The sequence below is a fragment of the Phacochoerus africanus genome, chromosome 14 (genome assembly GCF_016906955.1).
Source record: "Phacochoerus africanus isolate WHEZ1 chromosome 14, ROS_Pafr_v1, whole genome shotgun sequence".
Classification (NCBI taxonomy): Eukaryota; Metazoa; Chordata; class Mammalia; order Artiodactyla; family Suidae; genus Phacochoerus; species Phacochoerus africanus.
In genome coordinates this window covers 52,750,726-52,776,562 of record NC_062557.1, presented here as the reverse complement: position 1 = coordinate 52,776,562, position 25,837 = coordinate 52,750,726, and the positions used below count along the sequence as shown (strand labels likewise).

Below are 25,837 nucleotides of genomic sequence, written 5' to 3'. Positions count from 1 at the left end.
TAAACTCAAAATGGATTGAAGACCTACATGTAAGACCGGAGGGAGACTATAAAACTCCTAGAGAAAAACATAGGCAGAACCCTCTTTGACATAAATTGTAGCGATATCTACTTGGATTCATCTCCTAGAGTAATGAAAATAAAAACAAAGGGGACCTAATTAAATTTAAAAGCTTTTGCACAGCAAAGGAAACCATCAACAAAATGAAAAGACAACCTACGGAATGGGAAAAATATTTGCAAATGATACGTCCAACAAGGGACTAATCTCTAAAATATACAAACTGCTCATACAGTTCAATATCAAAAAACAAAAACACAACCCAATCAAAAAGTAGGCAGAAGATCTAAATAGACATTTCTTCCAAAAAGACATACAGAGGCCAACAGGCTCAAGAAGAAAATGCACAACATTGCTGATTAATAGAGAAATGCAAATCAAAACTACAATGAGGTCCCACATCACACTAGTCAGAATAGGCATCATCAAAAAGTCTACAAATAATAAATGCTGGAGAGGGGTGCGGAGAAAAAGGAAGCCTCCCATACTGTTGGTGGGAATGTAAATTGGTACAGCCCCAATGGAAAACAGTATGGAGGTTCCTTTAAAAAGCTAAACAAAGAGTTACCATACGATCCTGCAATCCCATTCCTGGGCATATATCTGGAGAAGGCTCTGATTGGAAAAGATACATGCACCTCGGTGTTCACTGCAGCACTATTTACATTAACCAAGACATGGAAGCAATCTAAATGCCCATCAACCAATGAATAAAGAAGATGTGTGTGTTCAATGCAATCCCTATCCAATTACCAAGGACACTTTTCACAGAACTCGAACAAATATTTTATTTTCTTGTCTTTTTGCCTTTTCTAGGGCCACTCCTGTGGCATATGGAGGTTCCCAGGCCAGGAGTCTAATCGGAGCTGTAGCCACCAGCCTACGCCAGAGCCACAGCAATGCCAGATCCCAGCCGCATCTGCGACCTACACAACAGCTCACGGCTACACCAGATCCTTAATGCGCTGAGCAAGGCCAGCAGTCGAACCCGCAACCTCATGGTTCCTAGTCGGATTAGTTATTTCCTGAGCCACGACGGGAACTCCCCTCGAACAAATATTTTAAAGTTTGTTTGGAAGCACCTAAGGCCCAGAATAGCCAAAGCCATCCTAAAAAAGAAAAATATACCTGGAGGAATCAGGCTCCCTGACTTCAGACTATACTACAAAGCTACAATCATCAAAACCATATGGAACTGGCTCAAAGACAGAAATACAGATCAGTGGAACAGGATAGAAAGCCCAGGATTAAACCCAGGCACCTACAGCCAACTAATCTATGACAGAGGAGGCAAGAATATACAATGGAGAATAGACAGCCTGTTCAATAAGTGGTGCTGGGAAAACTGGACAGCCACATGGAAAAGAATGAAATTAGAATACTTACTAACACCATACACAAAAATAAACCCAAAATGGATTAAACACCGAGATATAAGACCAGACACTATAAAACTCTTAGAGGAAAACAGGTCAACACTCTCCGACATAAATGACAGCAACATCTCAGATCCGCCTCTTAGAGTAATGACAAATAAGAACAAAAATAAACAAATGGGACTTAAAAGTTTCTGGGAGTTCCCATCGTGGCGCAGTGGTTAACGAATCTGACTAGGGACCATGAGGTTGTGGGTTCGATCCCTGACCTCGCTCAATGGGTTAAGGATCTGGTGTTGCCGTGGTGTAGGCGGGTGGCTACAGCTCCAATTGGACCGCTAGCCTGGGAACCTCCATATGCCATGGGAGTGGCCCTAGAAAAGGCAAAAAGACAGAAAAAAAAAAAACTTAAAAGTTAAAGTTTCTTCACAGCAAAGGAAACCCTAAACAAAACGAAAAGACAACCCACAGACTGAGGGAAAATCTTTGCAAATGAAGTGACTGACAAGGGATTCATCTCCAAGATTTATAAACACCTCCTACAGCTCAATACCAAAAAAACAAACGACCCCATCAAAAAATGGGCAGAAGACCTAAACAGACAATTCACCAAAGAAGACATACAGATGGCCACAAAACACATGAAAAGATGTTCAACAGCACTCATTATTAGAAAAATGCAAATCAAAACCGCTGTGAGGTACCACCTTACATTGGCTCCAATGGCCATCATCCAAACGTCTACAAACAGTAAGTGCGGGAGAGGGTGTGGAGAAAAGGGAACCTTCTTACACTGCTGGTGGGATTGTTAATTGGTGCAACCACTGTGGAAAGCAGTATGGAGATGCCTCAGAAAATTGAAAATAGAACTCCCATTTGATCCAGCAATCCCACTCCCGGGCATCTATCCAGAGAAAACCATGACTCGCAAAGACACATGTACTCCAGTGTTCACTGCAGCACTATTTGCAGTAGCCAAGACATGGAAACAACCTAAATGTCCATCGACAGAGGAGTGGGCACAGAAGATTTGTACACATACATGATGGAATATGACTCAGCCATTAAAAGGAAAGAAATACCAGCCTTTTTAGCAACATGGATGGACCTAGAAATTATCATGCTAAGCGAAGTCAGTCAATGAGACACCAACATCATATGCTTTCACTGACATGTGGAATCTAAAAAAAAGGACACAATGAACTTCTTTGTAGAACAGATACTGACTCACAGACTTTGAAAAACTTATGGTTTCCAAACGAGGCAGGTTGGGGGGTGGGAGAATGCACTGAGGGTTTGGGATGGAAATGCTGTAAAAGTTGGTTGTGATGATTGTTGTACACTTATAAATGCAATAAAGCTCATTAATTAAAAAAAAACTATTGCGAACCATCCAAAAAAAAAGATGTGTGTGTGTGTATACATATACACACATATACATACACACCACACATACACACACACAAAAGGAATGAAATGCCATTGGCGGCATCATGGATGGACCTAGAAATGATCACACCAAGTAAGCCAGAGAAAGACGAATATCATATGATATCACTTACATGTAGAATCTTAAAAAAGAAAAAGGGAGAGATACAAAAAAACTTATTTACAAGACAGAAACAGACCCATAGACATAGAAAACAAACCTGGTTACCAAAAGGGAAGGAAGGGGAGAGGGACGAATTAGGAATTTGGGTTAACATATACTCACTACTCTAAAATAGATAACCAGAGTTCTCTGGAGGTGCAGCAGGTTAAGGATCGGGTATCGTCACTGCAGTGGCTTGGGTGGCTGCTATTGGGCAGGTTCACTTCCTGGCCCTGGAACCTCCATGTGCTGCAGGTACTGCCAAAAAATAAAATAAAATAAAAATAAAAGTAGATCACCAGAAGGACTTACCGTATGGCACAGGGCGTTACGCTCAACATTTTGTAATCATCTGTAAGGGAAAGAATATGACAATATCACTATCCTGTGATAAGCCATCATGGAAAAGATGTGAATAAGAATATGTGTATACACACACACACACACACATACACACGCTATACACATGTTTTTATACATATAAACGGAATCACTGTGCTGCACACCTAAAAGTAACACAACATTGTAAATCAGCCATACTTCCATGTTTTACAAAGGCCTTGTGAGGAGATTGCCCTGCCGGTCGCCGGCTGCACCTCCTTCCCTGAGTCTGTGACCACTTACTATTAGCTGTGCATGAACCGTTCCACCGAAGGCCAACCCCTGCATTAGCAAGACTGTCCCATTCCCTCTCGCCCCTCAGGGACACTGCTCTCTTTTCTTTCCTTTCTTTTTTTTTTTTTTTTTTTAAAAAACTATCAACATTCCCCTTTTCTAACTGGATCATTCCCACCAGCCTGCAAATACACGGAAATTCATCTCCGGTTAGAACACGCAAGACGGCAAAAGCCGTCTTAACCCCACCACCGCCCCTCCAGCTACCAGTCCATTTCTCGGTTTCCTCTCCTGCAAAACGTGGGATCTGCGATCACTGTTCCCAACGCCTTCTTCCATTTTCCTTTCAACTCTCTCGACACAGGTGCCCCCGACCCCCAAGCATCCCAACTGCTTTGGCGAAGGTTACACACTGATGACATCACATCGCTGAATCCACTGACCCCTACTTAGCAGCAGGTGACAGACACAGACGCAAACTCTTCCCTCCTAGGAACCCTCTCGTCCCTCGCGTTCACTCTGCTGATACTCGGTCCAGGCAGTAGCAGCTCATTCGCCGATTCCTTTGCCCCATCACCATCCTCAGGGTCACCGACGCCGAGGCATCCCCCGGCCTCGCTTCCCCAGCCTCTTCTCCTCGCGGGCTGTGTTCACGCCCTTGGTGAGCTCCAGTCTCGTGGCTTAAAGGGATCAACCTCTAATGCGTTAATACCATCCCAAGGTTTCACCTCTACGTGCATGTGCACCACTGCCCACTAGGGTTTCTGCTGGGATATCTAAGAGGCAGTTGCAAAGGGAACATGTCCAAACCAGAGTCTTGGTTGTCTCCCCCAAAACGGCTTCACCGGCAGTTTTTCCACCTCCGTAAATGGAAGTTCCACTTCTTCAGTCCGCCAGACAGACCGAAAACACCAGCCAGACTCATCCCCGACTCAGCTCTCTTTCACACACTCCTCAGCAAATCAGTCAACAATTTCTCATTGAAAATATGGGAAAAAACGAACACCTGTTATTAGGTTACTGCTTCACCCTGGTCCAAGCCACGCTCATCTCTCCAGGTTACCGCAATAGCCCCTAAATTATTTCCTCATTGCTGCTCTTGTTCCTTGGTCCCCTACAGTCTACTCTGAACACACTGGGCAAAGTGATCCTTTGAAAACACAAATCAGAGTCTGTCATTCCCCTCTTTAAATCTCTCAGGAGATGTCAACCAGCTATAAGGGAAAAAAATAAAAATCATTAAATTAAAAAAATTCTCTCAAGGAGTTCCCGTCATGGCGCAGTGATTAACGAATCCGACTAGGAACCCTGAGGTTGCAGGTTTGGTCCCTGCCCTTGCTCAGTGGGTTAAGGATCCGGCGTTGCCGTGAGCTGTGGTGTAGGTCGCAGACGCGGCTCGGATCCTACATTGCTGTGGCTCTGGCGTAGGTCGGTGACTACAGCTCCGATTCGACCCCTAGCCTGGGAACCTCCATATGCCGCGGGAGCGGCCCAAGAAATAGCAAAAAAAAAAAAAAAAAAAAGACAAAAAAAATTTCTGAAAAGGGCATCAACATGAACTCATGTTTTTTTTTATTTGTCTGTTTTGCTTTTTAGGCTGCACCCATGGCATATGGAGGTTCCCAGGCTAGGGGTCAAATCAGAACGACAGCGCTGGCCTCTGCCAGAGCCACAGCCACACAGGATCTGAGGCATGTCTGTGATCTACGCTACAGCTCATGGCAACGCCCGATCCGTAAACCACTGAGTGGGGCCAGGGCTCGAACCTGTAACCTCATGGTTACTGGTCAGATTCATTTCTGCTGTGCCACAATGGGAACTCCAAGATGAGCATATGATTTTTAATGTGTATAATTATAGGAGGACATGCGTGCACATACACAACATATACGCATACTTCTATTTCCTAGCTCCGTCTGCTGAGAGAGCCTAGAAGGAATGACACACGGGAGTGATAAGCACACCAAGTGCCCAGATCTTGCTTTTACTAAATACCATTTTCTACTGAAAGGAACCAGGGCTCCCTGGAGAAAGGTCTGACTCCAGGACTGCTGCTGGGGAATTACAAAACGATCTTAGGACATTTTGTTGTGCCAGAAAGTAAAGAAGGGCTCAAAAAATACTGGGTGATATCAAAAAGACACAGCAGCCAGCAGATGTAACTCAAGGCTTCCATTGGCTAAATCAAGGACAATCTCAGCATTCAAATAAATGATGATTGTGGGGGGTTCCTGTTGTGGTGCAGCGGTGGAAACAAATCAGACGAGGAACCATGAGGTTGTGGGTTCAATCCCTGACTTCACTCAGTGGGTTAAGGATCTGGTGTGGCTGTGAGCTGTGGTGTAGCTGCCGATTGGACCCCCAGCCTGGGAACCTCCATATGCCATGGGTGCAGCCCCCCAAAAAATAAAATAAATGATGATTGTGGTGAATTATAATGGATTGAATCAAGTATAGAGCTCAATATTCCTATCAGTATAAACAAACAAACAAACAAAAAAAAAATGAGAGGAAAAGGGAAAACTCTTGTTACAGTAAACTGCCAACCAATACATGTACCTGCTGGAGTTAGAAATCATCCATGGGGGAGTTCCCGTCGTGGCACAGTGGGTTAACGAATCCGACTAGGAACCATGAGGTTGCGTGGTTCAATCCCTGGCCTTGCTCAGTGGGTTAAGAGATCTGGTGTTGCCATGAGCCGTGGTGGCGGCTCAGATCTGGTGTTGCCGTGGCTCTGGTGTAGGCTGGCGCCTATAGCTCCGATTAGACCCCTAGCCTGGGAGCCTCCACATGCTGCGGGAGCAGCCCAAGAAATGACAAAAAAATAAAAAAGAAATTGTTCCTGGAATCTCAACTAGCGGGTAAACTTTTAATGAGGTACAAGCAGTCAAGAGTCTCGAAGTATCTTCCCACCAATTATACATTAGTTACCAACAAGAGGAAACTATAACTTTACAGCGGAGCAGACTGGCGAACACCATTTCAATCTCATGATCACAGTGAGTATCTTCACATTGGGACAAAGTGACGTGTCTTCTGATGTGATGCACTGAGAAGGCTACCACATCACTTCTGTGACGATGCTCCCGCCCAAAATGTGCCCTGGAAGCTACCCGTGCAGAAACATCTGACAAACCAAACTGAAGGGCCATCTACAAGGTAACCTTCCTGGACTCTTCAAAACTGATGATCAAGAATCGTCACGATTCAATGGACTGAAGAGGAGTTCCCGCTGTGGCTCAGCAGTAATGAACCTGGCTAGTGTCCACGAGGAAGCGGGTTCAATCCCTGGCCTCACTCAGTGAGTTAAAGGATCAGAGCTGTGGTGGAGATGGCAGATGTGGCTCGGATCTGGCATTGCTGTGGTGCAGGCTGGCAGCTGGGAACTTCCATATGCAGTGGGTACCCTTAAAAAAAAAAAAAGAAAGAAAAAAGAAATAGAAGAGACATAACGAATTGCAGTGTAGGATCCTGCATTGGGAAAAACGGAGCTATAAAGGATATTATTGAGCTGGAGAGGGTGTGGAGAAAAGGGAACCCTCCACATTGGTGGTGGGAATGTGGGAATGTTAGTTGGTACAGCCCCTCTGGAGAGGAGCATGGAGCTTCCTCAAAAAGATTAGAAGCTGAGTTGCCATGTGATCCAGCAAGCCCACTCGCAATCCCACTCCTGGGCATGTATCCAGACACAACTATACCACAAAAAGATGCACCCCTAGGAACACAGCGGCACTAGTCACAAGAGCCAATATTCGCAACAGCCAAGACGTGGAAACAACCTAAATGTCCATCAACAGATAAATGGATAAAGGAGGTATACACGCAATAGAATATTAGCCATAAAAAGGAATGAAATAACACCATTGGCGGCAACATGGATGAAACAAAACTAGAGATTATCATACTGGCGAAGCTAAGTCAGAAACAGAAAGCAAACACCACATGATATCACTTATATGTAGAATCTAAAATATGACACAGATGAACTTTGATGAAACAAACAGACTGAGACTTAGAGAACAGACTTGTGGTTGCCAGGGTGGGGGATGGAGTGGGAGTTTGGGGGTCACAGACGCAAAGTATTATGGATGGAATGAATCGTTAAACTAGGTCCTACAGTAACACAGGGAACTCTACTCAATATTCTGTGATAAACCTTATTGATGGAAAAGAATATAAAAAAGGAGCATCGTGGCCCAGCGGAAACGAGTCTGACTAGGAACCATGGGGTTGTAGGTTCAATTCCTGGCACCGCTCACTGTGTTAAGGATCCATCATTGCCGTGAGCTGTGGTGTAGGTTGCAGACGCGGCTGGGATCTGGTGTGGCTGTGGCTGTGGTGTAGGCCAGCAGCTGTAGCTCCAATTAGACCCCTAGCCTGGGAGCCTCCATATGCTGTGGGTGTGGCCCTAAAAAGACAAAAAGGAAAGAATATAAAAAAGATTATCTTGGAGTTCTAGCTGTGGCGCAGCAGAAGTGAATTCAACTCGTACCCGTGAGGATGTGGGTTCCATCTCAGGCCTTGCTCAGTGGGTCGGGGATGGGGCGTTGCCTTGAGCTGTGGTGTAGGCTGACATTTGTAGCTCAGATTCCACTCCCTAGTCTGGGAACATCCATATGCCATGGGATAACCCTAAAAAGCAAAAATAAATCACTAAAAATAAAAGCTAAAAAAAAAGAATTAGTCACTTTGCCACACAGTAGGAATTAATATTGTAAATCAACTATGTTCACATTTTTATTTTATTTATTTATTTTTTGTCTTTTTGTCTTTTAAGGCTGCATCGGCAGCATATGGAGGTTCCCAGGCTAGGGGTCGAACTGGAGTTGTAGCCCCCAGCCTACACCACAGCAACACCAGATCCTTAACCCCCTGAGTGAGGCCAGGGATTGAACCAGAGTCTTCGTGGATGCTAGTCAGTTTCCTTAACCACTGAGCCAAGACGGGAATTCCTCCTTGAGTTTTATTAAAAAAAAATTTTTTTTTAAATTTAGGGCCACACCCACACATATGCAGGTCCCCAGGATAAGAGTGAATTGGAGCTACAGCTGCAGGCCTACACCACAGCTACAGCCACGCCAGATGCCAGCAACGACCATGCCTTACACCACAGCTCACAACAACGCTGGATTCTTAACCCACTGATTGAGGCCAGGGATCGAACCTGAAACCTCGTGGGTACTCCTCGGTTTCGTTACCGCTAAGCCACATCCGGGAAAAACTCAATTTTTAAAAATGACATCATTGGGAGTTCCCCTGTGGCAGAGCAAGTTAAGGATCCAGTGACTTAACTGCAGTGGCTCTGGTGGCTGCTGTGGCATGGGTTCAATCCCTAGCCCAGAATTTCCACATGCCAAGGGCACCACCAAAAAAAAAAAAAGGGAGGGGAGAAGACACCACTGAAACACTTGAGGAAATTTAAGTACAGGCTGGCATTAAATAACAGTATTAATTTTAATATCCTAATAGCGACAGTTTTAGCATCACCCGCTATTATACTACGAATGTCCTTGTTCTCAGAAACCACACTGAGTAATGAGGTCAAAGGGCCTCATGTTTTCACTTTGCCCCCAAATGATTCAGAAAACAGATCTTTTGTATCTGTATTCTATTTGGGGGGAAGAGATAAAGCAGATGGAGCAAATGTAAACGATTAATAGACCTGGGACAAAAGTTTACAGGAGTTTCTTGTATCCTTTTTCTTTAAGTTGAAATATAGTTGATATATAATCCTTGTACCATTTTTGTAATGCTTCTAAAAGGTTGAAATTATATAAAAATTAAGAGTTCCAAAACCGAAAAAGCTACGGGGAAATAAGCCCTCCAATGGCTTCTTCACACTACACTCAGACGACAAAGTCCCTGCAATGGCCTAGAAGTTTCTACATCATCAGCCTCCGCCTTGGTCGCTCTCATCTCACCTCCTACAGCTCCCGCACTCTGGGGCTCCACTCCAGAGGACGCCACTCTGCCCCCTGCTGGCCTCTGCTCCTTTGACAAGCCTGGCAGCCTGTCCCTCTGGCTAGAAGGCTCTTTCCCCAGGTGTCCCCGTCGTCCTCGCTTGTGCCCTCGCCTCTTGAAAGTCACCTTCTCAACGAGTCTTTCCCTGATCTGACCGCCCGGAGTTCCAGTGTCCACGCTCTCCGCCTCTTCCTGGCTTCGCTCCTCTCCCTGGACCTCATCACCACCTGACACAGGATACATTTCCTGTGATGCTCCCCTGACCGTTTTCCTCACAAGAACACAGGCCCCATAAGGGCAGGGGCTGTTTTCTGTTTTGATTGGGGCTCTCTAGGGTTCTTCCGTCCAGATTCTTCCCTTGGCCCGGGAGCCTGGGCCTCCGACTTCCCCACCCCCACCCTCCAGGTCCCAACCCTCCAGGAACGCCCCCTTCCCAGGACCCAGGGGGTCCCCGGAAGCCAGCCTTCTCTTTGAAGAACAAAGAGGGAGGAGCCCAGCCTCTGGGATCGCAGCGTCACAGCGGGGGAGGGGACGCGGACACCAGGCCAGCTGGGCCGTCTCAGTTCCTTCCCCGCCTCCCCCTCCCTGGGGCCCCAGCGCGTGTGGGACACGAGCTCCCTTCCCCCAGCCCAGATGCAGCCCTGTGTCGAGGGGCAGCCTGGGAGAGGCTGGAGGCCCAGGCGGCCACACACACCACGTGCACAGACACAACCCCAAGTGGACTCCTCCACAGGCCCCCGCTGACAGAGAGGCTGCCATCCGCCCAGAGACCCCCATCCCGGACCCTAGAAACCTGGGGATGGGCGTGGGGGAGGATGCTCTCATAGCCACGATGGCTGGAGAAAAATCACCCACCCCCAGGCCAAGCGGTCTCAGGTCTGGGGGGGCCTGAAGTGCCTATAACTGCTTTGAGGGGTGGGGGAAGGAGGGGAGAGCTTTTGAAGACAATATCATCAAACCAGGTATCGAAAAATATTTGGAGTGAAATAAGAGATCACAACAACTTACACACTGAAAAAGCTGACAATGCCAGAAAAGTCAGAAGGTCCAGAAAAATAACTTACGGGCGTTAATTAATTGTCTGCATCCCTCTATAATAGTCTCTACAGGCGGGCTACTTTGCAGATTTCACATCTCATTTTTCCTCTCCAGCCACGGACCTAAGCGACACGGACATAAGTGACATGGACATAAGTGACAGTGACAAGAGCCCCTGGCTGCATTCATCTCACGTGCGCCCTCTGGCTCCGCACCTTCACAGCACCAGGCCTAGCGAGTGGGACAGGTGGTAGGGTTCCCTGGAAGCCGTTCCTGCACCAGGATGGCTGGGCACCCCATTAACCGTATCACCGTCCACACATCCCCAGCTGCCCACGGCCGCTGCAACGCCTGGGGAAGGGGAGACGGAGGGGAAACTGGAGTGAAAAGAGACAGTGGCCTTTACCATTTGTGGTTAAAATACCTTCCTTTTTGCACATTTTAACAGAAGGATACGGCCCTGTGATCACGTTGCTGGCAGCCTCCCAGGGGCCTGCTAAGGAACGAGCCCTGAAGGAAATTTCAGCTTCACGATGAATTCACCTCTGAAATTGTAAAATTTTTTGGCCGCGCCCATGGCATGTGGAAGTTGCGGGGCCGGGGATTGAACCCCCGGCAGGGCAGGGACCCCAGCAACCCCAGACGCTGCAGGAACAACGCCAGATCCTTAACCTGCTGCCCCACAAGTGAACGCCCAAAATTACAATTTTTGACCCCACATCTTTAAGGGACTTTTCACTTGCCTAGAAATCCTAGTCTATCCTCGAAGGTTTGTTTCTCTACTCTCCAAAACGAGCATTTCACACCTTCTCTCTCTCCAAAGGACCTGCAGCTCTCTCCCCTCCAGCAATGAACTTGACTCGCTCTTCTTCGAGAAAAGGGAGCGACGAGAGGGAACCTGCCTCATCCTTTCCACACCCTGTCTTCCGACTCCCGTGGGCGAGCCGTCTCCCCATGACCGGAGGCGATTTCCCCACCTGGGCGCAAGTCCCCCCACCCCGAGCATCAGACACCGTTAGTCCCACCAGAAGCACACACGCTCACCTCTCTCTTGTGCTCTGGCTGCCACCCTTTTTTTTTTTTTTTTTTTTGCCATTTCTAGGGCCGCTCCCATGGCATATGGAGGTTCCCAGGCTAGGGGTCAAATCGGAGCTGTAGCCTCCGGCCTACGCCAGAGCCACAGCAACGCAGGATCCGAGCCATGTCTGCAACCTACATCACAGCTCACGGCAACGCCGGATCCCTAACCCACTGAGCAAGGGCAGGGACCGAACCCGCAACCTAATGGTTCCTAGTCGGATTCGTTAACCACTGCGCCACGACGGGAACTCCTGCCACCCATTTTTGCACAACTTGCCAGGGCTGTGCCTACGGCCCCTGTCTGCCTGTCCTCACATCCCGCTCTCGCCTCACCCACAGCCAGCATGTCACATTCCCCCCCGGTCACCCGTGATTTCCAAGATGCCCGACCGCGTGGTTGCCTCGCTCCCTTCTGACCTGGCCTCCCAGCAGCTTAGCCAAGAGCTGACTGCTTCCGCCTCCTTTGTACCCTCTTGTCTTGGTTTTCAGGTCACCCCATTGCCCTGGTTCTCTGATCCCTGGATCCCTTTGATAAGTCCTCCTCCATCTGACCTCTGAGCGTCAGGAAGCTTCTCTCCCCAGGCACTCCGGTCTCATTGCCTTCAAAGCCATCTATCTCCCAAGGCTCCTCTGGGTTTACCCTCCAGCTCTGACCCTCAAACTTGTATGTCCCTGGCCTACCTGTGACCCCCATACCCTAAGGGGACTGCCACCAGCCTGGCTTAAAGTAGAATGCCCGCTTTCTCGCCCAAACCTTTCCCTGCTCCCCTCCCTGCCACCCCTGTGCTTCCCATTCCAGTAAAGGCACCACCATCCACCCAGGGCCTTAAGCCAAAACCCCAGACGTAACCCATTTCCTTTCTCTCTCCACGGCCACCACTTCAGCGTAAGCTGTTCAAACAGCTGCGGCAATACCGGGCCCTCAACCCGCTGTGTCAGGCTGGGAATCGAACCTGGCCACTTCAGAGACAACGCTGGATCCTTAACTGCTGTGCCACAGCAGGAACTCCTCTTTCCTTTTTTAAAACATCTGCGACTACTTGAACCTGATGAAACCCCTTAGCACTTTGTCTAATTTGTAACTGAACTTCCCGATACATACGCTCAATGCCTGTGCTATTTATTTGGACAGAGTTAAACAGAGCTTGACCCTTCTCCAGCTATAATAAACTGGCTATCTGCAAATTCCCAGGCTAGGAGTCGAATTGGAAGTGTAGCCACCGGCCTGTGCCAGAGCCACAGCCACGCTGGATCCGAGGGCATCTGTGACCTACACCACAGCTCATGGCAACGCCGGATCCTTAACCCACTGAACGAGGCCAGGGATCAAACCTGCATCCTCATGGATACTAGTTGGGTTCATTAACCACTGAGCCGCAGTGGGAACTCCTAGTGCCCAAAGTTTTAACACAATTGGCACCTGCTAGGTCTTTTAGAGCACTGGTAGGTTCTCCTACCCAGGCAGACACCTGGAATGGCCCACCATCCAGTATTTCAAAGCAGCTCGATTTAAGTCTGCTTCTGAGAGCCTCTAATCTGTAGGAGGGCGTCTGGCCAGGCCTGATCCCAAGTTACAGTTTCTTGACATAATTTTCATGATGTTCCCCTTTCAGCGTATAATTCATTTTCTTGTTTTTTTGTGGCCTCCAGGACAAATGTAATTTCGATGCCTTACTCCAAACTGGGGGATAATTTCCTTAAGGGGGGCTTTATCCCCTTCAGAGACATTCTGTCCACGTGGCATATGCACCAACTCGAGCAGGTTGTCTGAAGTTCCTTGCAGCTTTCAGCAGTTGAGTAAAATCTGTTTTTCAGTCCTCAGTAGAGCAGGTTCCTCTGTGTTGAGTCTCTACCTGGGGAGGTCCGACAGCAGTCGGTGGGTGATTGAGCACCAGTCATGCGCTCCTGATGCCTGATTCAAGTTCATAGTCAAAATCACCTTTAAAGCGAGGAGCCTACGCTGCAGATAGCAGACGTCTGGGATGAAGCAGCCCGGCCTGTCACTCCTGTCCTGTCACCCGGCATGGGTCAGGAAGACAAAGCCGGTCTCCTGAAAAGCCAACAAGATGTCCAGCGTTCTAGGCCCTTTCCTTTCTGTTTTTCAGTGTCACTGAAAACGTTAACCTTTTTATTGTCAGCCCTTTGGTGACAATAAAGGGCTGTTGCTGGCAGCTGTTGAACATCTAGAACAAGATCAAAGATGCACATCCCACCACCACAGCAGTCTTTGCAGAAAGAGATACGAAGGGAGTTTCCGTGGGACACCGTGGGTGAAGGATCCAGTGTTGCCACAGCTCCGGTGCAGGTTCCTGCTCTGGCGAGGGTTTGATCCCTGGCCTGGAACTTTCCATGTGAGTATTGGCAAAGAAAGAAAGGAGAGGAAGAAAGGAAGGGAGGGAAAGGGGAAGGGAAGGAAGGAAAAAAGAAACGGAAGACCTCGGCTGTCTCAGAGTAGCTTCAGGGCTAGTGCCAAGGGTTTCCAGACTGATGTTCTCACACGGACCCAGAGACGTGACAGCCTCAGAGGGCTCCTGCGTGGCGAGGATGTACGGGGAGCACCTTTGCTTGATCTGCCGCTGTGGCCGTCTGCAAGCACCTGTCATTATGGTTTTGGTATTTTTTTTTTTTTGTCTTTCTGCCTTTTCTAGGGCCGCTCCCGCAGCATATGGAGGTTCCCAGGCTAGGAGTCCAATCAGAGCTGTAGCCGCCGGCCTACACCACAGCCACAGCAACTCGGGATCCGAGCCACGTCTGCGACCTACACCACAGCTCATGGCAACGCCGGATCCTTAACCCACTGAGCAAGGCCATGGATCGAACCCGCCACCTCGTGGTTCCTAGTCGGATTCGTTAACCACTGCGCCACGACGGGAACTCCTCATTATGTTCTTTAGGTAATGCCCCGGAGCTCCCTCTGGATGGATACTGGGCTGCATCAGTTGTCATTTATATACAGTGGCCACCTCTTCTGCTTAGTGGCTCTACAGCTTTGCACTGAGGCAGAGTTTGAGGTTTATCTCAGCATTCCTATTGAGCAAAGTGACTTTTCCAGTGTCAGTGAAGCATCTGTAGACACATCAGCAAGAGTCTGTGACCAGAGCTGAATGACCTATCACAGGCACATGGGTAATGGGATCCCCCTTTAAATTCCCCATAGCTGGAGCTCCTGGTGTGGTGCCACCACGTCTCTGCAGCAGGCACAGGACACCGTGTGGCCCCAGCTGTGGTGTAGGTCGCCACTATGGCTCAGGTCTGATCCCTGGCCCCGGGAAACTCAGCAGGGCGGCCAATAAAATTGGAAAAAAAAAAAAAATCTCCATAGCTATCCACCCAGTTAATGGGATGGCTCCTAAAAGTTCTACCAGATTCCAAGATTTTCTGGGAAAACCCCATGCGAACATGCGAATGGTGACCTCATGACCACAGCTCAAGTTCTGACTTTCCCAAAGTGAACCGATCACATCAGGAAAGCCATCCTGTGTGTGTGTGTGTGCCACAACCCATGGCATATGGAATTTCTAATCAAAGCTGCAGCTCCAACACCAGCCACTACAGAGACAATGCCACGTCCTTAACCCCTTGTGCCACATCGAGAACTCCAAAAAGCCATCCACATACATGGATGAAAGAGCTGCAATCGCTGAACCAAACTGAGCATTTTCAACACCTCGGACCCTTTCAGAAACTGGTGCCAATTCAGAGCGCCCTTTGTGAGAGTAAACAGGTAGACGCTTCCCCTTTCTTTAGGTCATTCCCGGACCTTGTCACGCCTACATCTGTAACAGGGTCTAACAGTGATCACAGCACACTGCCAACGTAGGAGCCAATCTGGTCACCCGCACGAGACTGAATTAACCCTCACACCACCACTCATTGACACGGTACAGTACTATCTGGCCAGTGTAATTTGCCTGGGGAGCACCAGCCACAGAGACGACACTTTTTCCAGTAGAAATCGAAGCCACAGAGTAACGCAAACATGAGTGCCATCTGTAGGCTTAAAGCATGTCCTGGTGGGAGTCTGATGCCAACCCGTCCTGGTGAAAAACTTCAGGGTGAGGTCTATCCTAAGGTTAATCAGCTCAGCCCCCACTGTCAAGTTTACCCCAGGATCGGGCAGGGAAATTGGAATTGGGCGCCTCGAGTCCAATGGGGCTCCGGGCCCTCTTGATAATGAGTGTTTCTCTTTCTACCACGTGGGAGGCTCTCATCTTTCATTGTTTCCCTTCGTGTTTCAGCCTAGGGCAGTCTGTTTCCCAGTGCCCTTCCTCCTTGCAGTAGGCACCCTGTTCCTTCGCCAGTGGTCACCTACCTCTCTTTGGGTGACCCACCTTCCAGGAATCCAGTGCCACTGCCAAAAAAAAAAAAAAAAAAAGTGGAATTTCATTTTGCATCTTCTTTCTTCTGTTGTCCCCCGTTGATTCTTAAAAGCAACATCTACAGTTGAGGTGGGTGCATTCCAAATGCACCATCTAATCTTCGCAGGTTTCTCTCAGTATCTGAGGCACTTGGCCCCCCCAAAGATCAAATTTGCCATTCTAACATTTCCAGGGGCCTCATGATCTGCATTAGTATGATGTCTGTAGGCCCGATAAATCTTTTCCAAAAATGCAAAGAGGTCTTCATTTGTTTTGCTGAATTTCTTGACTTTTTTTTTTTGCTTTTTAGGGCTGTACTCATGGAGGTTCCCAGGCTAGAAGGTGAACTGGAACTACAGCTGCCGGTCTATGCCACCGCCACATCAGATCCGAGCCGCGTCTGCGACCTACACGACAGCTCACGGCAACGCCGGATCCTTAACCCACTGAGCAAGGCCAGGGATCAACCCCGCAACCTCATGGTTCCTAGTTGGATTTGTTTCCATTCTGCCAAGACAGGAACTCGGACTTTTTCATTTGTTTATTTCCAACCTCTTTTGCCTCAGTTCCCCTTTCAAAGCCTCCCCATAAGCTGTGCTCTAACAAGGGCACGCCTTCCTCTCTGGGGCCTCTCACTGTGCTTCAGCTGTGGCCACTGAGAAGTGGGCTTCAGGTGTAGAGGATCCTCGTCATAAAGGAGGGGGCAACTTTCCCAATTCAGCAAGCCTGGGAATCCCAGCCAGCTAGTTGCTGACATGTAGGTCCCTGTGAGAGAACAGGGGAAGGGAAACTGCCCTGCCCTGGGAGTGGCTCCTGGCCCCAATTAATTCCCCCCCCACCACCGTTTTTTAGGGCCGCACCTGAGGCATATGGAAGTTCAAAGGCCAGGGGTGGAATCCGGCTGTAGCTGCTAGCCTACACCACAGCCACAGCAACACAGGATCCAAGCCATGTCTGCAACCTACACTGCAGCTCAAGGCAATGCTGGATCCTTAACCCAGTGAGTGAGGCCAGGGATGGAACCTGCATCCTCATGGATCCTAATTGGGTTCACGGCCTGCTCACTGCCTCCACGGGAACTCCCCAGGTGGGTTTTAGATGCGATACCAGACCAAGTTCCTGTGCCCCAGAGACGAATACAGGATTCTCTGATTGATCCTTATAAGGAGGCGCAGCCCTGAGCCCCAGTGTCAGGAACTGGGTTGACAGGAACTGAAGGTGGTCCAGTGGGATGGAGGGGGATGTATCGGCATTAACAGCCGTAGCGGCTGAGACCCCTTGCTCAGCTGGAGGAGTTAAGATTTGAGGCACCATGTCCTCAGTCATTCCTCTCTTTTTCCTATTTCCTCTCTTGTAAGAGCACAAATGCTGGCACATAAAAGATTTCATCATTCTTCCCCACTTCTTGACCAAATAGCCACCATAAAACCATAAATAGCAATTGGTCATCTCTCACCATCAAAAGGATGACCTGTTGCTTTGGTACCAACCAGTCAGGCTGAATTCTGAGATGGGGCTTTTAGTGATCTTAAGAACCAAGTGGAACCTCTCTCTTCTCCCTGGGAGTATCCCGCAAACAGATGTTATGGGGGGGCTTTTCGGCCACACCCGAGGCATGTGAAAATTCCCAGACCAAGGATCAAACCTATGCCACAGCAGCAACCCAAGGTGCTGCAGTGACAATGCCCGCCCCCCAACCCAATGCGGCACAAGAGAATTCCAGGTGTTCTGTTTTTGTTTGTTATTTATTTTCTTCTACTTGACATCAGTAAAAGTTTTCAACATCGCACAATTGATTTGGCTGTAAATGGAGAAACATACCAAACAACATGAAATGGAAAAATCCATAGGACAAATAGAAAATCCTAATTAAGTCCTCAAGCCTGGTCGCGGGGTTTCACACTTACCAGCAATGCAGGAGACCACAAATGATGTAATTAACAAAGCAAGGGTGACAGTACACAGTACACAGGGTTCCAAGATAACCCTGCCTAAACCCCTGGTGGAGATCCTGACAGCTACAGTGGCCAGGCGTTGTTTCAATAAAATATCTTCCCACCCCTGGTTTCATGGCTGTAATCAGATCACTTATCCAAAATTATCAGAAGACTCTCAGAAACTCAGAAGACATTTTAGGATAAACATTAAAGACAAAAATTCCAGATGAACAAAACACTAAACTACACACATAAAGCGAGCATCCAAAGAAACAAACGAACCGGTTCACAAATCAGGTGAACGTCCAATAACTCTTTCCCCTGTCCACCAGGGTACCCCACTCAAACACAAAACAAATTGGCTTATTCCAGAGAAAAAGCCCCAAACGGAGAGGAAATAAAGTTTCCAGCTTGTGCAGCTGGAAGTGACTTACCCTACTGTGTGGAGCCCGTGGCCTCCCAAATGTCGATTCTTTGCTCCAGCTGCCAAGTGCTAGGGTCTCTGGTGCTGCTTCCGGGAACTTTTAAGGGCAGATCCTCGGGTTAAGTGGTCTTTGGCAGCTGCTCGGGCCTTACTCGAAAACGCCCCAACCAGGGCTGGTTGGCCAGGAGCAGCAAGGCTCCTCCTGGTTGGCTCGCCAAAATTTGTTACCCCGTCCGAGCTCACAGGGGTGGCTGGGACAAGCAGTAAACTTAGAGAGGAAATGCTGGGGCGAGGAGTAACTTCACTCAGAAGGCCGGCAGACGGAGAGGACAGCTGTGTCCAAAGAACCATCTTGCCTGAGTTAGAATTCAGTTTTCTTTAGTACTAAAAGGGGCAGGAGGAAAGACGAACATTTCTGGGCTCCCCATCAGCCTCTAGAGGATGTATTCATTTCTTTCTGCCTGTGGTTATTCACAGGTGAGCCTGGTGAGGAGGTTTCCCGGGAGCCAAACGAAGTTATTTTAGCTTAATGCGCATTACCTGGGAGGCAGGGGTCCCAGAGGTGGGTCATTATGTGTAATTTAAGCTGCAGGGCAACCTTCCCTGTAGTGATTAACTTGTCACAGAACACAAAGCTTCTTCCCCATTACCTGATCGCCCAGAGTCAACTAGTCCTTCACTCTCCTGACCTTTGTCCTCCATCCCGACCCTTACAACCGTCTGATGTTACTTTCCGCTTTCTTATTGTCTGTCTCCCCTCCCCCACTATAATGTGTCAGGAGAGCCCAGATCCAAGGTACCCTCAATGCCTATCAACATTTGGTGCACAAGAGGCCCTCCACTGATAGCGGCTGCGCGCACGTTCAGATGCCCAGACCGCTGTAGGGTTTCCTTCTGGGGCCACTGCTTGGCTTAGAGTTGAGAAGTGAGCCTTCCCAGGGGCTGCCACAGTCCCCAGACGAAAACGAAAGACCTCGAGCCTTGCGCAAATGAAGCAGGAAGATGAAGCCCAGATGAAGCTGGAAGAGACAGGAGACCGGATCCCGAGACACAGACCCGAGGTAAGTTCCAGAGAGAGGGACCGAGACACCCAGATCTAGACTCAGCGACCGAGAGACGCGGGCTCGCAGCAGCCAGAGACTGTGCCCGAAGGAGGGGCGCGGAGGGAGGTGGAGCCGCCCGGCAGATCGCGGAAAACCGGGGCCGCGAGCCCTGGAGCCCGGGCCGCCCCGCCTCTGCTCACAAGTGGCCGCGGCAGCTGGCGGGAGCCGGGCCACCCGCCGCCCCGACGCGTGCGGGATCAAAGCGGCCGGGAAGGGGCGGGCGGGAGGTGGCAGGAACCTGGAGGTGTGAGAGAGCTTCCCAGGGGATGGCCGGAGCGTGGGAGCGCAGAGGGCCAGGAGGCGACAGAGTCCCAGGGAAAAGATCCCAGAGACCGAGACGCGGACGCAGAGAGACACGCAGAGGCCGGAGATGCAGAAGCCACTGAAGACCCCGACAGACCAGCAGCAGACTTTGCTAAGACACCTGGAAAGAATATGAAAGATACAGAGACAGACGCCGAAAGGAACGCGGAGACGTAGGTGGCGGGACAAAAGCTGAGACTGTGGACTTAGAAAAAGAAAGCGGCTTTCAGAAAACTGGAAGTAAGAGAGAGCGAGGAAGAGAAAAGGAAAGAAGAGCGAGGGCCTTAGAGTTTGCGGGGTGGGCGAACCTCGCCCCTCCCCCGCAGGGAGCTGAGTGGACCCCCGGGGCAGGGATCCGGGCGCCAGGTCCTTTCTCAGGGTCACGCCTGCGGAGGTGCGGGCGGGGGGCGGAGGGAGGGGTGTGGACAGGCGGACCCCTAGGCCGGGAGGATGGGAGTGTGAACACGTTCAGAAACAGGGTCTCGATTCAGGGCCTCAAACTGCCATAGAGTAAAAACCTTAAGGATTAATATTAACATTTGGTAGAAACCTTAAACAAAGATGCTTCTCAGGGTACATCAGAAGAACCGCCTTGGAAAGGACAGAGGAAAGAAAAGGGGAAAAGACAGGTCGTGCATTGGCCGGGAATCGAACCCGGGCCTCCCGCGTGGCAGGCGAGAATTCTACCACTGAACCACCAATGCAGGCGATGTAAAACTCTCATCAGATCCTATCTCAGCTCACACGGAGTTGAGCCGACCTTGGCCCGGAAAACGGTGTAGTCAGGGATTCAGCCAAGACTCTTCGATAGTTGACGTGGGTGGAGCCCAGGCCATCCTTCTTCCCGCCTGGATCCGGTCACTCGGCCATAAAGTCACCCCATATGGCCAGGGGCGGCCCCACACCCGGGTGCGAACTGCCCGGGCCCCCGAGCCTCGCGTGCAGGTGAGAAAAACTCAGCCCGAGCCCAGGTTCCCAAGGAGGGGGGCAGCGGGGGACTTCTGGGGCCACACATCTGCGCTTCCATTTGGCTCAGGTAGGGGGAGGTGTGATGTGCTGGGGTCCCTGATTCCAAATGGGAGTGCCCTCCCCAAGGTCTGGGTCCATCCGGCTGGGATTTTGGCAAGGCAGGCTCCGTGAAAAAACAAGCTGTGGTCGGGCACTGAACCCCATCCATCCCTGACTCCGAAGCTATCTACAATCCTGTCTTTCTGTGTCCTTGTCCCTGGAATTCTTGTTGTCCCATTTAATCGTCGGTTTTATCTTCCCAAGCACTTTGTCCTGAAGTTTCCAAGATGTGCACGCATCATTTTGCTGAGGGTCATGCTCTTAGTATGAGGTGGGTGTTGATTCCTTTTTTTGGGTTTCCTTTCTTGTCTTTTTAAGAAAACTGTCTGCTCCTTGTTCCCCTATAATCACGTGGGGTCTCCAGGAGCAAGCAACCAGAGCACACTTGTGTCAGGTGTCCTGGCAGCCATACGCCTGAATCTCCTGTAATTACTTTTGAAGCAAATATTTCTATCTGGAAAGATCTCTCCACCTCCGACCTGTGCTTGAAATCCCTGGAGGCTCTCCCGCAGCCACCTCCAGCCCAGACCAGCCACTCCTCAGGATGACCCTTTCTCTGAGGACCTATTCACTGTGCTTTTAAAATAGCTGCTTGATAACACATTGCCTTTTCCACTATCCTGCAGGGATAATCTGGGTCTCAGATCCATATCCCAGTGTGAACCGTGCAGCCAAGACCAGGACCTAGTGGGCACAAAGAGCACAGATGTTGGGCGAATTGAATAGAAGTGACTTAGAACAGCTTCTCTTCTACCTCCAAAGTCCCAGTGGAAGTAGAGGGATCCAGCCAGCACACTGAGGTGGCCACTATCCCAAGGAGGAGGTGAATTTTGGGGAAAGATGTACAGGATCCAGCCTAGAGGCTGAGGGGTGCTAACTTTAATTTCAGGGTTAGTGGAGGTACAGGGAGCCCCCCAGAAAGCTGAGATAGTGAAGGGGAGGGGAACTCTGCAGCTCACTCCTGAGTTATGGCCCAGACACCTCAAGCTCCCTCCTCCCCCAATAACCTCCTGCCTTCAGCTGGGTCCCGCCTCCTTATACAGCTTTATGGTCCTTGACCCAGCCGGCGCTGCCCCTGCCCCTCATTTCCCACACTCGCAGGCCTGTTCCACTCCTCCCCCTCCCACTTGCGCTCCTCCCCTTTCCGGGCGCCTCGTGCCCGGGGCGAGTCCGGCGAGATCTGGGTGCTGAAGGGGCGGGTCCGGGTCCTAACTAACACCCCCCCCAGCCCCGCCGCCGCCCCTACTTGGGAGCCTGCGGGATATAAGGCGCAAGGCGAGCAGGGGCTCGGTCTACACAAGGGTCCGGAGGAGCGATGGTCACCCGGGATCGAGCGGAGAACAGGGAGGGCCCCAAGGTGAGAGGCGGGAGGGGAGGGAGCAGAGATCCCCGGGCGGGTCAGGGGACGCGTCCCTGAGACCGAGGGTCAGGGAAGAGGCTGGAGACGCAGGGCCGGAAGGGGGAGAGGGGCGCGAGGGACCCGAGGAGCCAGGGGCTGCAGAGTATGGAGAAGGGGTCAGGGTCAGAGCTGGAACTGGGTGGGCGGCAGCAGCGGAGGTCTGGGGTGTGGATAACGGCAGCTGGCACCTTGGGGCCTGGAGGGCGAGGGAGGAGGGGGGGCAGAGTTTGAGTGAAATAAGCCAGAGGAGCCAAGAGCAAAGGGAGGAGGGTGGAAACAAAAAGCGAAGAGGATAGGCGCTTGCTCCAGCGGGCTGTCCGGACCTGGCCCAATGCAGCCTCGTAAGAGAAGTTCTGGAGGGCACTGATTCCAGAGGCCCGAGCCCGGGTGGAAGATTTTCGAAGCAGTGGTGAAGTGTGACAGCATAGACGGGTTAGAGGGAGAAGAGGAGGCGCGGTCGCGCTGGGTATCTCACTTTCTACACTTAGGGCCGCCACCTCAGCCCGGCACCTTGCGGCCCACGTGTCTGGGCGCAAAGAGGGCCCCCAAAGTTCTCCACTGAGACAGAGAAAGACTGCACGAGACGGAGACGTAGAGAGAAAAGAGGAGAGACACAGAGAGGGGAGGAGGGAGGACAAGACTGAGAGAGGAGAATGCAGAAGACCCGGGAGAGAGAGGAGGCGAGCTACAGAAATTGACTCTAGGGGCGATGGGAGGGGGAGTGGAGTGGGGTCGAATGGGCCCGGCCCTAGGCTCTCTGGGGTCTTGGGGAAGGGGTGGAGGCCGGATTATCCCAGCGGCGGGATCCCGACGCCCCCGCGGCCGCGCTGAGTCTCGGTCGGGTCGGCCGGCTCTCCCTTTCCTGCTGGTCGCAGATGTTGAAGCCGCTTGTGGAGAAGCGGCGCCGGGACCGCATCAACCGCAGCCTGGAGGAACTGAGGCTGCTGCTGCTGGAGCGGACCCGAGACCAGGTCAGTTCTTCCACCATCACCGGACCCCCCCCCCCCCCAGCATCCCGTGCTCGCGTCTCAGGGCTTCCCACTTGGGTGGGGACATATGCTGTTTTGGCGACCCTGGCCCCAAGGCATCCTGACCCTTGGAATCCCATCCCAGAGCCCCTCTCGCTCTCAGAACGCGATCTTCTTCGCCACCCCTCGGGTCTGTAAGTTTCACACCGGGCTCTGTAAATTCCACTCCCTGGGTCCGTCAGTTTCAACCTTTGGGTCTGTAAATCCTCCCTCCTCCTCCGCCACAATCCCCGAGATAACCAGCAGGGTGGATAATTTCACCCCCTAGGCTTACTGTTCAAATCCCCTCCTTACACTGTGGGTTGCTTTCATCCCCTCGGGTTGGACAGTTTCGTCTCAGGGCGGGCCAGGCCCATTCTTGGTCACCTCTAAGAAGCGCACTCCGTGGTCGGCGCGCAAACGCGATCCGGGGGCACCCCCAGCTCCTGCATCCCCCCTCCCTTCTTCCCCCTGCCACTTTCCCCCTCTCTCCCCACCCCTTTCTGTCTCTGCGCCCTCCCCTCCCGTCTGTAGAACCTCCGGAACCCGAAGCTGGAGAAAGCAGAGATACTGGAGTTCGCCGTGGGCTACTTGAGGGAGCGAAGCCGGGTGGAGCCCCCCGGTACAGCGCGGGGGTGGGGCAGCAGAGGGAGGGAGGGAGGGGGGATTCACCCGGGCCCGGGCCGGGGTAGGAGGGCCGGTGGACGGTGGGCTCGGGGAGTGGCAGGCTCTACTACGAGGCGAGGTTAATAATAACACCCGCGCGTGTCTGTCTCTGTGTCTCCCTCATTTTCTCCCTCTGTCGGTCCATCTGGCTTCCTGTCTCTGTGCGCCTGTCCGGCCTCGGTATCTCTGCGCCCCGCCCCTTCCCTCACCCCTGCTGGGACCCCTGCCCTGCCCGCCCGCCCTCCCGCCGGTCGCAACCGCTGCCGCGGCTCCAGGGGTTCCCCGGTCCCCAGCCCAGGACGCCGAGGCGCTCGCCAGCTGCTACTTGTCCGGCTTCCGCGAGTGCCTGCTTCGCCTGGCGGCCTTCGCGCACGACGCCAGCCCGGCCGCCCGCGCCCAGCTCTTCTCCGCGCTGCACGGATACCTGCGCCCCAAGCCGCCCCGGCCCGAACCGGTAGATCCAAGGCCCCAGGCGCCGCGCCCACCGCTGGACCCCGCCGCCCCAGCGCCTGGCCCGGCGCTGCACCAGCGCCTGCCAGTGCACAAGGGCCCCCCTAGCCCGCGCTGCGCATGGTCCCCGGCCCCCTGCTCCCCCCGCGCCGGGGATTCCTGCGCGCCGGCCCCCCTCACCGGACTGCTGCCGCCGCCGCCGCCGCCGCCGCCGCCGCCTCACAGACAAGAGGGGGCGCCCAAGGCCCCGCCGCCCCCGCCGCCCGCTTTCTGGAGACCTTGGCCCTGAGCTTTGAGGGGTGGGGTGGGGGCGGGGGCTGGGGGGTGGGGTAGAGACTCCAGCCCGAGGGCAGCAGAGGGACCCGGGCGTCGGGGCGAGGAGGTGTTGGGGAGGGCGGCGGGGCGCGCGGGCGTAGCGCGCGGGTGAGATGTGGTCTATATTAGAGTATCTATATAAATATATATTTCCCTGGTTCCTGTCCCTTCTCCCTGCCCTCCTTGCGTCTAGGATTGTACCCTCTGCCCCCGGCCCAGCCCCAGTCCCCTCCCGAGTCCCTAGTGCATGGAATAAAGTGGTTATTCAATCCCCGTGTGTCCCCTAGCCAGGGGCCTGCCTTTATCTCGGCGTCCACGCCCACTTTCCTTCCCCTTCTGTCTCCCAACCCCCAGTCCTGCTCTCCTTGGCCCAAGCCGCGGGGCACACAGGTAAGTAAAGAGCAGAGCGGAGGCTGAGGTTGGACTGAAGCCGGATGGCAGACACTTGAGATAGGGTAGGGAGAGGAGGGATGGGAGCCTCTAAGAAAAAGCCAGATACAGAAAGGAGGGAGGAAAAAAAAAGAATAAATGAAAATAAAACCGACTCTGGTGGGATTCGAACCCACAACCTTTGAATCGCTCTTTCGTCACTAGAAGTCCAATGCGCTATCCATTGCGCCACAGAGCCACCTGGCGGGCGGCGGCGTCCATCAGCTTACGGGTACTAGAACGGAAAAGGGGCGGGGTGGGGGAGGGGTGCGAGGGAATTGGGCGTGGCTTGGCAGGAGCGCGTGGTTTGGACCTCGCGGAGTCCTGTTTGAAAGAGGTAGCTTGCCCTAAGCACGCGAGCCAGGTGGGAGTGCGGGGGCGCAGGGGTGGAAGAAACAAAGAGAGAGCAACTGAATATGAGCGAGCAAATACAGAGATCAAGGTGCCCGCTTGAGGGATGCTTCCAGGTCAGGCGCACCCCACTCCCAGATGTGGCCCCATCCGTAAAAATAAACTTGTGTTGGAAATGTCTGCGTGTCTCTGTTTCCTCTGGTCTATGTCCTTTGACATTCATTGCTTTGTTTTCCGGTGGGATCTCGATAGTTCCCAAGGAAGACCACCATATTTAACACAATCATTTGCAATACTACTGCTCCC

General features: G+C 51.7%; 1 protein-coding gene and 2 non-coding genes across 5 annotated transcripts; 1 reads left to right on the top strand and 2 right to left on the bottom strand.

Annotated features, from left to right (window-relative positions):
• Positions 1-20,463: 20,463 nt before the first annotated feature.
• On the top strand, positions 20,464-25,711 carry HES7 (hes family bHLH transcription factor 7). 3 transcript variants are annotated; one of them, XM_047758868.1, is made up of 6 exons: positions 20,464-20,791; positions 21,119-21,185; positions 21,541-22,271; positions 23,189-23,284; positions 23,855-23,942; positions 24,262-25,711. In XM_047758868.1, exons 3-6 carry the CDS (start codon positions 22,230-22,232, stop codon positions 24,723-24,725), a joined length of 690 nt encoding a protein of 229 aa, XP_047614824.1. In that variant the 5' UTR covers positions 20,464-20,791; positions 21,119-21,185; positions 21,541-22,229; the 3' UTR covers positions 24,726-25,711. The 3 variants fall into 3 exon arrangements, with proteins under 3 accessions (XP_047614824.1, XP_047614827.1, XP_047614825.1); XM_047758871.1 differs by having other exon boundaries at positions 21,541-21,737; positions 24,262-24,725; XM_047758869.1 differs by having other exon boundaries at positions 20,464-21,185.
• TRNAG-GCC (transfer RNA glycine (anticodon GCC)) lies at positions 20,480-20,550 on the bottom strand. The gene has a single exon. It is a non-coding gene; the product is annotated as a tRNA-Gly (tRNA).
• Positions 25,293-25,379, bottom strand: TRNAR-UCU (transfer RNA arginine (anticodon UCU)). Its single transcript is given in 2 exon segments — positions 25,293-25,328; positions 25,343-25,379. It is a non-coding gene; the product is annotated as a tRNA-Arg (tRNA).
• Positions 25,712-25,837: the final 126 nt, after the last annotated feature.

Coding starts and splice junctions, on each gene's coding strand:
- HES7 (XM_047758868.1), top strand. CDS start 22,230: ATGGTCACCCGGGATCGAGCGGAGAACAGGGAGGGCCCCAAG. Junction 22,272..23,188: donor AGAACAGGGAGGGCCCCAAG/GTGAGAGGCGGG, acceptor TGCTGGTCGCAG/ATGTTGAAGCCGCTTGTGGA. Junction 23,285..23,854: donor TGGAGCGGACCCGAGACCAG/GTCAGTTCTTCC, acceptor TCCCGTCTGTAG/AACCTCCGGAACCCGAAGCT.